This window comes from Diceros bicornis, chromosome 14, assembly GCF_020826845.1.
Source record: "Diceros bicornis minor isolate mBicDic1 chromosome 14, mDicBic1.mat.cur, whole genome shotgun sequence".
Lineage (NCBI taxonomy): Eukaryota > Metazoa > Chordata > Mammalia > Perissodactyla > Rhinocerotidae > Diceros > Diceros bicornis.
The window spans coordinates 26,370,101-26,382,667 of record NC_080753.1 but is presented as its reverse complement, the minus strand read 5'-3'; the positions used below and the strand labels follow the sequence as shown (position 1 = coordinate 26,382,667).

General features: G+C 38.9%; 1 protein-coding gene across 2 annotated transcripts in view; it reads left to right on the top strand.

Moving 5' to 3' along the window:
• The window catches only part of DNAH8 (dynein axonemal heavy chain 8), a 295,649-nt gene that overhangs the window by 72,470 nt on the left and 210,612 nt on the right, over positions 1 to 12,567 (top strand). For both annotated transcript variants that reach the window (XM_058554442.1, XM_058554441.1), the window contains 4 exons: positions 3,733 to 3,808; positions 4,776 to 4,971; positions 9,739 to 9,935; positions 10,491 to 10,617. In XM_058554442.1, the coding sequence (XP_058410425.1) occupies positions 3,733 to 3,808; positions 4,776 to 4,971; positions 9,739 to 9,935; positions 10,491 to 10,617 (596 nt within the window). The remainder of the gene's footprint in view (positions 1 to 3,732; positions 3,809 to 4,775; positions 4,972 to 9,738; positions 9,936 to 10,490; positions 10,618 to 12,567) is intronic.

The following is a 12,567-nucleotide window of genomic DNA, read 5'->3' as shown; positions in this document are numbered from 1 at the left end:
AGAGAATCTTTTTTTGTTTTTCTTTTTGGTGAGGAAGATTAGCCCTGAGCTAACATCTGTTGCCAATCCCCCTCTTTTTGCTGAGGAAGATTGGCCCTGAGCTAACATCCATGCCCATGTTCCTCTACTTTATATGTGGGATGCCTGCCACAGCATGGCTTGACAAGTGGAGTGTAGATCCACAGCTGGGATCCAAACCCATGAACCCTGGGCCGCTGAAGTGGAACACAAGAACTTAAACACTACGCCACCAGGCCGGACCCCCTAGAATCTTTTCAAGATGAAAAAACAAGTCTATTCTTAAGTTAGAGAAAGGTTATGCTTTAATTTACATTATGTAGGGTTCACATGCTGGCTGTAGGTAGTAAGGCATCTCAGAGCTGAGTGACCCTCTGTAAGTTACTCCCTTCCTTGGTTTCCTCATCTACAAGATGGAAATAAGAATCACAGGATCTGCCTCGCAGAGTTAATGTGAAGATGAGATGTGTTAATTCTTGGAAAGTGCTTGTTAAAGCACCTGGCATACATGAAGCAGTTGGTAAACATTCTTATCTTTATCCTCTCTCTTATCTTTTCTTTAAGTAATTTCTCTTTGTATTTTGCATCTGAAATTTTATAATTTGTGACTCTGTTCTGATTTTTCTGTATTGTGGTTACCATGAGGTTTGTATAAAAGATCTCAGAGATGAGATAATCCATTTTCTGGTAGCCTCCTGTCTCCATTGGCCTAAGCAAGTTCCATCCCTTTCCTCTTCCCCTTCTATGTTTTTGTTGTCACAAATTATTCTTTTTTGTGTTGTGAGTTTGTGACTAAATTGAAGTGTTTATAGTTATTTTTGATGCTTTCTTTCCTTTTATCTTTTATGTTATAATTAAGTGTTTGCTAACCTATTCCAATAGCTGCAATTTTCTGATTTTGTCTGTTTATCTCCTTGCTCAAAACTTTGTAAACCTTTGCCTTTTTGTTTCAGGGAGGAGGGCTCCCTTCATCATTTCTTGTAAAGCAGGCCTAGTGGCGATGAACTCCCTCAGCTTTTGTTTATCTGGGAAAGCTTTTATTTCTGTCGTATCTGAAAGATAATTTCGCTGGATAGAGTATTCTTGGCTGATAGTTTTTGTCTTTCAGAATTTTGAATATATCATTCCGTTCTCTCCTAGCCTGTAAGATTTCTGCTGAGAAATCTGCTGAAAGCCTGATGGGGGTTCCTTTGTACCTTATTTTCTTCTGTCTTGCTGCCCTTAATATTTTTTCTTTGTCATTGACTTTTGACAGTTTTAATATTATATGCCTTGGAGAAGGTCTTTTTGCATTGATGTAATTAGGAGTTCTATTGGCTTTATATACTTGTATGTCCAGTTCCTTCCCCAGGTTTGGGAAATTCTCAGCTATTATTTCTTTGAACAAGCTCTCTGCTCCTTTCTCCCAGCCTTCTCCCTCTGGGATACCTATAATCCTTATGTTACTTTTCCTAATTGAGTTGGATATTTCTTGAAGAATTTCTTCATTTTCTTTGACTCTTAGTTCTCTCTCCTCCTCCACCTGAAGCATTTCTAGGTTTCTATGTTCAAGGTCACTGGTTTTCTCCTCCATAAGATCTACTCTATTTTTTATGCTTTCTACTTTGTTTTTTATCTCATTAGTTGTGTTTTTCATATCCAGAATTTCTGTTTGGTGTTTTTTTAGAGCTTCAATCTCTTTGATTAAGTATTCCTTCTGTTCATTAATTTTATTCCTGAGCTCATTGAACTGTCTTTCTGAGTTTTCTTGTAACTCCTTGAGTTTCTTTATGATGTCTATTTTGAATTCTCTGTCAGATTGTAGTCTTCCATGACTTCAGGTTTGATTTCCGGAGAGTTGTCATTTTCCTTCTGTTCTGCAGTGTTACTATAGTTCTTCATGGTGTTTGGTGGATTGATCCTTTGCTGATGCATTTGTGGTAGTAATCACCTTTTCTTATTTGGGTACAGCTTTTGTAACTTTGGTTCTGCTCACTTGGGTCTCATGTTCCTCCACTGGCTCTCTGTGGGCTCAGATGCTGCTGTCCTATGCACCATCTGTGCTGCTGCTCCTGGGTTGTCTTGGGGTGCTGGTGTCACCACTGGCAGGGGTGCTGGGTTCACAGGTGTCACTGTCATTGGTGGGGGCCTGAGGACCCGGGGACTTGTATATGGCCCCTGCTGCTGGTGGAGCTGATGTCGGGGTTGCCATGATGGGGGGCTGGGTCACTGGTTCTGCCATGGTTCCTGTTGCTTCTGGTTGCAGATTCCACCTTCCACTGTTGTGGTGGGGACAGGGGCTGTTTTTTCTGTTCCCACCCCATCTGCTTGTAGTTGTGCTGGTTGGTTGCTCTGTGTTCATGTGGGCTGGGCTGCAGCTCCTCGATGGGGCATGTTCGCATGGGCCAGGCTACTGCCACTCGGCAGAGAGCATTCGTGTGTGGACCAGGCTGCCCTCGCCTCCACTCACAGTCGTGCTGGCTGCTATGTGAGGATCTGCAACCTGGATTGCTGCTGCTGGGGGGGTGGCTAGGGCACTCCCATATTTCCACTGCTTCCCAGGCATCCAGTCTACACACCTTCAGATGTATAGCTGCATGGCTCTCCCAGGCGTCCTGTTGTGCTGTGTAGGGAATCCTCTGTTGTATACTGGATGTCCATTTAGTTGTAACTTAGAGGGGAGAGACAAAGGGAACAACTCACTCCACCATGATGCTGACATCACTCTTGCATCTGAAATTTTGAAGAATTCCTTAAGTTAATCCTCTAGTTTGTTCAATAAGTTACTGAATGATCTAATGTGCTGGTCACTGCCTCTATTATTTCATCTGTTTGTTTGCACTTTATGAAACTCTTTCTTGTTTTCAGATCGTGCCCTTTTTAATACGGTCTACATGTGCTCTATGGCTGCATCTTGAATTTCACAGTGAGACTATGAATTAGAGTATTTTTTCTTTGTTTGTTTGCATGCTTTTAGGTCAAAGAGTTCCTTGCAATAATATGTTTATCTCGGAACCATTGATCCTGAGTGGTAAAGTTGGATCTCCACTTTGAACTGTAGAGGCTTATGTTTCTTGTGATTCCCCCCCCATCTGCTTGTATTTATAAATGGAAATATAGTTTTTTAGTGATGGCAGCATTTCTTGCTATGAGAAGTTTACCTTTATATAATTTTATCTGGGATGGGGACGGAGGTCAAGGCAGAGGGAGGTAACCATACTAATTTGCAGCTCTGATGTGTCTCCTTCTTTACTTGCATGCGTGTATCTGTGTATCTGTACTTCATGTTTGAGCATGAGTGATATGGTTTAAAAAGGCAGTTTTTGGAAGGCTTTGACCAAAAACCTCCTGTTTAATCGTGCAGAAAGTAAATATAAAAAAGTATATATGAAGGTATATACCTTCATATATACCTTTTTGTTGGTGATCTTGTCTGGCATCTGTTATAGGTCTGGGAAAAAGGAGTGCTTGTAGAAAACACTATTAAATGGAGAGAGAGCAACGTGAAACTACTAGAAAATATATATAAGACTAACATTTTACTTCTAAGAATATGAAATCATTGTGTTTTCTTAGTTCTCTGAGATTTATGATTCCATCATAAATAATATTCTCTTCGTGTAATTTGGTATTTTGAAGATGGTCTTTATTTTTAGGATTGAAAGTTGTAGCGTAACAAGCTATTTATGAAATTTTAGGTTGAGCTTTATCAGCTAAATGTCCATCTTCTTACAGCCATTATGGACGAAAGTGGTCAGAAGATGTTATTTCCTTTATAAAAGCTGAAGTACATCTTGCAATTCCTAATGTGGTAAGTATTATTAAATGTTCAAGATAATACAATGATATTTTGGTAATGTATTTAAGAAGTATAGCATAGAACTGAACTTTCATTTATAGTAACCTCTTGGTCGTATATATTTTTTTACTTCACCTCAGTATTTAATAAAAATCAAAATGTTATCATTTATATCTATTATAAAAAATTGCTCTGCATACCTCATGGTGTATTGAAGGTCGGTGTAGGAGTTGAGTTAAGCATCTGTTCTGCCATCAGTTAGCAAGTACTCGAAAAATCTTCTTGCTTTTCCTTACTTCAGACATTAAGTTATCTATGTAAGACCATCTCAGAAGTCCAAATCCCTACCCCAAACATACGACCATGAGGCAACCCACTAAGGATGGCAGAATAGAAAAAAAGAGCCTATGCCCTTAGCACTATGGATCCCTTGTGCTTTCTTATGGAACTTATCTCTACTACCACCTCAGCTGCTTATGGCATCTGGAACTCCAAGCCACACAGGATGACTGAGGTGCATTCTGTGATGGGCCAAGGGATAAGGCCAGGTAGGAACAATCTACGACTCACCTAACACCACCTCTACACAGTCTGGCCTCCTAAAGGAAATTTCTTTGCTTATTTGGCACATTTCAAGGAATTGAGGTCAGAATCTTGGCAGTGGAGCTTCTTCAGTTATTTTGCTTCATCAACATCCAACATACACTCCATAATTTTGGGCTGCATCTAGCCACCCTCACAGGGAGAGGATGACAAGTACTAGGTTTGACCTTTTTGCCTGCAGAAATTGATAGAATGGGAAAAATTCAGGACAGAGTAAGTCTGCAGCCTGCCCTCCTCTAACATTCCTCTCCTCGAAGCAGCCTTCCACTGGGCCAGCTGAGGCTTTCCCCACTCAGTGGAGAATGAGGGTGGTGAGAATCAGAGGGATGGATTGTGTGTGCTGGTGGTCCCAGGAACTTGTTTCTTCTTTCCACAGGTAATGGTTCCTAGTTTGGATGACATTCAACAAGCCATTAACCGTATGATCCAGTTAACCCTGGAGGTCAGCAGAGGAGTGGCTCACTGGGGGCAACAGCAGACCCATTACACGAAGCCTGTCATTACCAGTCCCTCGCGTACCACTACTGACGTGACCCATTTAAGCACAGGGAAACAGTTGAAGAAGGAAGACAGTAAGATGTTAAATCAAATCTCACATCAATAGAATCTTAGAATTATAAAAATTAGTAAATAGTCTTTCAGATTCTTCCTGGGTATGACAGCATATATATATATATATATATATATTTTTTTTTTTTTTGCTGGGAAAGATTCGCCGTGAGCTAACACCTGTTGCCAATCTTCCTCTCATTTTGCTTTTTTTCCTCCCCGAAGCTCCAGTACATGGTTGTATATTCTAGTTGTAGGTCCTTCTAGTTCTTCTATGTGAGCTGCCACCACAGCATGGCTACTGACAGATGAGCGGTGTGGTTCCGCACCTGGGAACCAAACCCAGACTGCCAAAGCAGAGCAGGCCTAACTTTAACCACTAGGCCATCAGGGCTGGCCTGGCATATAGATATTTTTGAAAGTCATTTTTATATGTTTATTTGTTAAATTTTGCATTTGAAAAAAACTAGTGTTCTCCATCTTCCATCTTAAACATAACATACAGATATTTCTTTCCAGATTTTGGTCATGGATGAACAAGGATTTTTATCACTGTTCTACTATCATAATCTTAGACTCAAAGTTAAAAATTGTAGTAAGCTTTAGTTCTACTTCTACTTTCAGCATTGTATTTGGTCTCATAAACTTAGTTTGCTAGAACGTGGTGCTTAGAAAATCTGGGTCACAGGCTCCTTGTATATAAAGTGTATAGAAGCTATTCCCTTAAGTAATTATGAGTGTGATATGACACTGACACAAAATTTCATGGACATGTTTGGACACTTTTTTTGTATAGAACACCAAACTGTTTTTTTCTCTCTTTTTTCCTTTTTTTTGCTGTTCTGCCACATTAAAAAATTTTTTATTTATTTTTGACAAACAGAAATTGTGTATATTTAAGGTGTTCAATGTGATGTTTTGATATATTTGTACGTTGTGAAATGGTTACCACAATCAGAGTAATTAGCCTATCCATAACCTCCCATAGTTACCTTTCTTTTTTTTGTGTGGTGGGAACACTTGAGATCTACTCTCTTAGCAAATTTCAAGTATACAATACATTATTATTAATTATAGTCACCATGCTCTACATTAGGTTTCCAGAATTTATTCATCTTATAGCTGAAAGTTTGTACCCTTTGATCAATATCTCCCCTTTTTCCCCATCCCCCAGCCTCTGGTAACCACCATTCTACTCTCTGCTACTATGAGTTTGACTTTTTTACAATGGAATATTATTCGGCCTTAAAAAAGAATGAAATCCTATCATTTGTGACAACATGGATGACCCTGCAGCACATTATGCTAAGTGAAATAAACCAGACACAGAAAGAGAAATATCGCAAGATCTTATTTACATGTGGGGAAAAAAAAGTCAAACTGTTTTTTTCTGAAACAATACCGCCTCCACTGGTAATCAGGGAAACAAATTAAAAACAACAAGATACTATGTAAGTTATATGAGCAAGTAGCCCAGACCCCAGTGCCACCTTTCTATGTTGCACCAATTCTGCTCTCTCAGCTTATAACTGTGGTCTCATGGAGTGTTCCCTACAACAAGCTATGGAGGATGAAAAATCTCAGGCCTGGTCTACAATGAGTTGGCTTGATATGTTGGTGTGAGCTGAAAATGGACTTCTACTACCCTACAGTCTACTCAGGAGTGGCTCTAAAGGACAGTGAGAGGAGGAATTAGCCCCAGTGGGCAGAGCTTCAAGCAGTATATCCTTTTGAAAGTGGGAGGAATTATCTGAAGCAAAGATATATATAGACTGTTAGGCAGTGACCAATGGCTGAACTGGTTGTTCAGGACCTAGAAGGAGCAACATTGACAAATGAGAGGCAAAGGAGAAAAAAGCATGTAGATGGGTCTATGTGTATACATAAAACAGCTGGCAAAATAAATATTTATTCCATCCCTTTTTCAGGGAGGTTAAATAATTTGTCCAGAGTCACAAACTTAGTGACAGGGCTGGGAATGAATCCAGATATAAGAACTAGAATCCAATTGTCTGACTTTTAGTCCAATATTTGCCATTATTCTTTATTCTTTTCCTAGTTCATTCCACATGTCTTTCTATTATTATAGCAGGCTAAATGTAAAACTAAAAACCACTAGGCGCAAGAATCTTTGGACTAATCAACAACCTTGCAAGTAAGAATTCTATTCTCTGTCAAATTAGCAACCAAGTATGATGGTAGAATAAAAACGTTTTTCAGACATGCAGTATCTTAAAAAATTTACCCTCAATGCACCTTTATCCGCAAAGTTACTAAAGGTTGTACTCTTCCAAAATGAGAAAATCAAGCAAGGAAAAAAAAAGATGACATGGGCTATTGGAAACAGGAGTAAAACACAGCCAAGAGGTGAAGGGAATTCCCAGGTGAATGATGAAGGATGATTACACAACGACAATTGTATTCTAAGCATAGCGGGCCACCTGTGTGACTCAAGAAAAGGATGAGTTTTGGCTGCCCTCATCAAGATGCTTGATACCATTGTACTGAATGCCTGGGTGAGCCTGGTCGATATTCTTGGCTGTGCTTGCTCACTTTCACCATGTGCTGATGAAGTTGCTCTTCTACTTCCATTGCCATGGGTCACCTGAGGAAACTCATTTCACAAAGTGTGCTTCTTCGGCATGCTACTGAGAACTGGAAGGAAGGAACTGTGATCTAGGAAAATACAAATTAGCCCCCTGTCCTGGCTGTATTCCTGCTGGACATCCATTACTTGGCTCATAAATACAGCCCTAGTAGATGCCCTAATTATGATGAGACCTATATTTTCCTTATAGGACTCACTTGTGAAGCTACCCCGTGGCTTCCCCACAAAGGGCTTTTGTAAACATGTAGGAAAGCCGAAGACTAGACCCAGAGACTCTGGTCAGTTTCTTTTCTCCTAGGAGCCTTCATCTAACATGGGCAACTGATGTTTCTTTCCTTCACAGCTAGGTTTGTGCTTAACTCTCAATTTTAAAAAAATTATGTTGTTTAAAAAATATGTTGCCATATGTTGTTTAGAGATACGCACATTGGTTTATCTTCAAAGAAAATTCAGGATAGTGTTTACCTCTGGGAGTAAGGGAGGGGAGTGTGATTGGAGAGGGGTCTACGGAGGGCTATTAATATCTTGGCAGTACACTCTTCTTCCTGGATGCTGAGTACAGTGGAATTCTTTTTCTTCTTCTTCTTTAAAATATGTTTTATATACTTCTTATTCTTTGTTGACAAATGTTTTACATACCCTTCTGTATATGCGGGTATATTTCACTCACCCACAAACATCCTCTTGGAAAACTAAGAATATGAGGGATTTTCTGATAATGGTATCTGTGGAAAAATTTAGAAATATTTCTTTCCCATTAAAATGAAGATAAACAAGGAAGCCTGCTGTTATCACTTTTATTCAGTATTTTGCTAGAGATCTTCACTATGAAATCAGATAATAAAAAATGAGAATAATAATTGGAAAGGAAGACTTAAGATTGTCCTTACTTAAAGATCATGCGTAGAAAATCCAAGGAATCTAGAAACAACTATTATAACTAATAAGTTCAGTAATGTTTATGTGTAAAGACCAAGATACAAAAATAAAGAATATTTCTATAATAGCCAATAATTCAATTAAAATGTAATAGAATTATATGTCAATTATATCTCAACAAATCTGGAAAAAATATGATAGAAAAAATAGATTTTTCAATAGCCACAAAACCATAAGGTACATAATAAATAAATGTAAGATAATATTTACACAGCATTTTTGGAGAAAATTATTATTACAGAATGACATAATGGAAGACAGGAGTAAATCTACATCATGAAGAAGTCAATTCTTTGATGAATTTACAAATTCAGTACAATTCCAGTGAAATCACAACAGACTTTTTCCTATAATTTATCAATTTTATTGTAAAATTATATGGAAGTGGAAAGAGCCAAAAATGGCCTCAAAAATTGGTGAAGAAAAACAAGGTAGGGGGCTCTGCCCTGCCAAATAGCAAGCAATATTATAAAGCCAGGCTAATTAAGACAACTTTTTAATGGTCAATGAATAGATAATAGATCATGAAGAGGACAGAGGGAGCAAAAACACTCACATATATGAAAATTAGATATATGACAGGCAGAATTACAAGTCAGTGGGGAAAGAATGTACTATTTAATAAATCGTGCAAGAGACTTTTATCCACGTGGCCAAAACTTAAATTAGATCTTAATTACATACCCACTATTCTATATTCTATAATACTATTATATATACATATACATATATGTATGACATTATCAGATTTTGGAGAGAAATGTTTCCAGTGGTGGTGAATGGTGACTGCATGAGCTCTGTATACCAGACGCGGAGCTGAAGACAAACATATGTTGTCTCATGTAATCCTCACAAGTATTTCCATGAAGATTAAATAACCGGCTTAAGGTCATTTGGGTGATAAATGTAGTGGCTCTCCTTTAACCACCATGCTCTTCTGTAGGGTAGCAATTTCGACTCTTTTGACCCTCCTTTGGAGGACTTTTTATTTTTTAGGTTTTAATCAGTGTCTTTCAGTTCTGTCCTCTTAACACAGTTTTCCCACATTAAAGAAACCGAGACCTCAACATCTGACATAATAGTTTCATAAGAATAAGTAAAGATAGCAAGAGAATTGCTCTTAATTACTTGGAGGGAGAGTCTTTAAGAAAACACAGCTTGAAAGAAGTCTATAAAGTTGAAAATTGATAATATGTAAAGTTGAATATAGAATTTGTCTATATATAAAAACATCTGTTTTCAGGATCTTTTGAAGAAATGATTCCTGCAAGGAAGCTGAAGAATTTTTATCCGGGTGTAGCCGAGCACAAGGATATTTCCAAGCTGGTCCTTCTCCTCTCTTCCTCTGTGAATTCTCTCAGGAAGGTGGCTCATGAAGCCTTGCAGGACTTTCAAAAGTACAAGACGCTCTGGACTGAGGACCGAGATGTGAAAGTGAAGGTGTGTGTCTGCTACCTGTGATGCAGTTTGGGTTTGAATTGTTTATATCTAACTCGTGCGGGAGAACCAGGAAAATATCAGTGATAATGACAGGAGCTCATGAGCAGAGGCCGGGACCCTCTAACTGCCAAGCACCTAACACCTACTATCTTGTATAATTCTCACATTGACGCTCTGAGGCAATGGATAATAATGAAGCGCAGGCAGATTTTTTTTAATTCCCTAAACAATTGAGTACCAGTTATGTTCCAGACAAGTCCAGAGGCCAGGTATTCAAGGCTGTGACCCACTTACGTGGATTCAGCTCTAGTTTTGGTTAGGGACTCAAGGAAGCTTTACAGCTCTGAATAACCATTCGTGATAGACTGTGAAACTCCCTAATAGAGCCGCCTCTTCCCAGTACTACCAGTTCATCCTTTTCTTTACCAAGCCACTGGCTTGATAACGCATACACGTGGAAAGTATATAAGCAAATGCAATTTTCTAATTTAACTATTATAAGTGTAAGATTTGTACTGTCAAAAAGCTAAAGAAAACATTGTTTCCTTACTACAGGAGTTTTTGGCTAACAACCCCTCTCTCACCGAAATCAGATCAGAAATTCTACACTATGCTACTTTTGAACAGGAGATTGATGAGCTGAAGCCTGTTATTGTTGTAGGAGCACTTGAACTGCATACAGGTATTTAAAAATATTTATTATCTAAAGTATCTGTATTTTCACATGAAATGTTACTTTATTTAGAAAGCAGTTATTAAGCTACTTTCATACAATATTATAAATATTAAATATTTCTGGACTATCAATATTGTTCATATATATGTTGTATATATTACACATGTGTAATATATATTATATATATTGTTCATATGTAATATTATACCAAGGTGGCTTAATACACTTAATACATTACACAGTTCCTCAATTGGCAGTCAAACAACTAAAAGTACAAGTGAAACTCTTTTTCAGGTTACTGTGAGGAGGGGCTTGTGTACCTGAGATAGGAGTCAAACAGTTTGTGGTCTCCTGAGAAGTTAATCCACTTGGGACTAGAGTATCAAAGGATGATGAGACAACCACTTAATGTCTGAAATAAAAAGATCAATCTGACTCTGTTGCTTACTGTAGTGAGGGAGAGCTATGCTGTTCAGGCATGGTGTTCCCAGCAGAGCAGACTGCTGGTCCCATTTGGGTGTCTGGGCAGCAGGGAGTCCAAGGATTGTATGCATAAACAGGTTAACATTATCTATAAAAGGATGCTTGCTCAGGTGAAACTGTTGTGGATTGGTTGGCACTCGGAGGCAGGCTTATTATGTCCCTCTTGATTGGTTGACGCTCAGAAGCGAGGGGCTGACACTGATTGGCTTGCAAAAATATGTGAACTGAGGTGAGTTGGTCTATTGTTTGGGTTTAAAACTGGCTATGGTGGCTACGTATTGCCATGGTTACAGAGGTACAATCAGTCTTGTCCTAAATTTGTGATTTTGTTTTCAGAGGATATTTGAATGGTCAGTGTAAAATCGGTTATCCACCTAAACTGGATTTTCAGATCTATTTTCAGGGAGTCAGGGTAACTGTGGCGCTGAAATTTGACTATCAAGGTTACTTGACCTCTTTAATCTCCATCTCTTCTGCTGGTGATAATGACAGTGTCCACCTCATGAACTACTTTATATGAGACACTTAACGTAGTACCTGGCTCATAGTTGATGTTCAATAAATACTAAATATTATTATCATGTCTATCAAGAAGGAATTTAATTTGGAGAAGAATCACAAGTACTTGAGGGGATTATTTAGCCAGAAATCAGAAACTATGCATCAGGGGCCATAATTATAAGAACTTCTGTAGAGTTTTAGAAACTGTACTCTACCTGTTACTATTTTAGTGTCCTATTTGTTTCCTCATGGTGATTAACACTATGATCCTTAATACAAAAATCAGCTTTAGCACAGTGTTATAGATGGCTGAGTGCTTGATGTTAGAGATAGGAAATTAAAAGATAGAATAGGTGACAACAGTTATAAAAATAGGGGAAGGCGGGCTGAATCCTTGGGGCCTGAGGAAAAGGAGAACAGAGGCCTGGGAGGTGTGGACCTCGTGAGAAAGGATCTCACATCCTCAGTCAACAAGCTGTTGTGTGTCTCTTCTCAGGCCACACTTTCCTCAGCTCCCTAGTCCTCTCAGTTTAACGGTTGGAAGTTGGGAGGGCAGCAGTTGTGTTTCCCCTGGCAGGCCTGGGGAGTGCAGGGGTGCAGAGAGGAGAAAAGAGGAATGGGCAAGGATTGATAAGGTAGAGTTGAATAGTTAGAGCTCTTTTGTTTTCAAGGAATAGAAACCTATCTGAGCTACATTAAGGGAAAAAAGGTGTATCCCAGAATCAAAGATGCAACTGGGCCTTAAAAGTAGACCAGACCAAGAGACAGTATAGGATGCTGAGGAAATCCTTTCTCTCTGCCTCTTGCTTCTTCTTCCCTCTGTGCACGACTTTTTCTGATCCTTAGACCACATGGCTCCCCATCAAATCTCATTGCAAACTCTCGAGAAAAGATTCTGATTGGTCCGTAGAAAGTCAGGATTGACCTGGGACAATCAGCTAGGCCCAGAGTACAGGGTCAGGTTATACATAT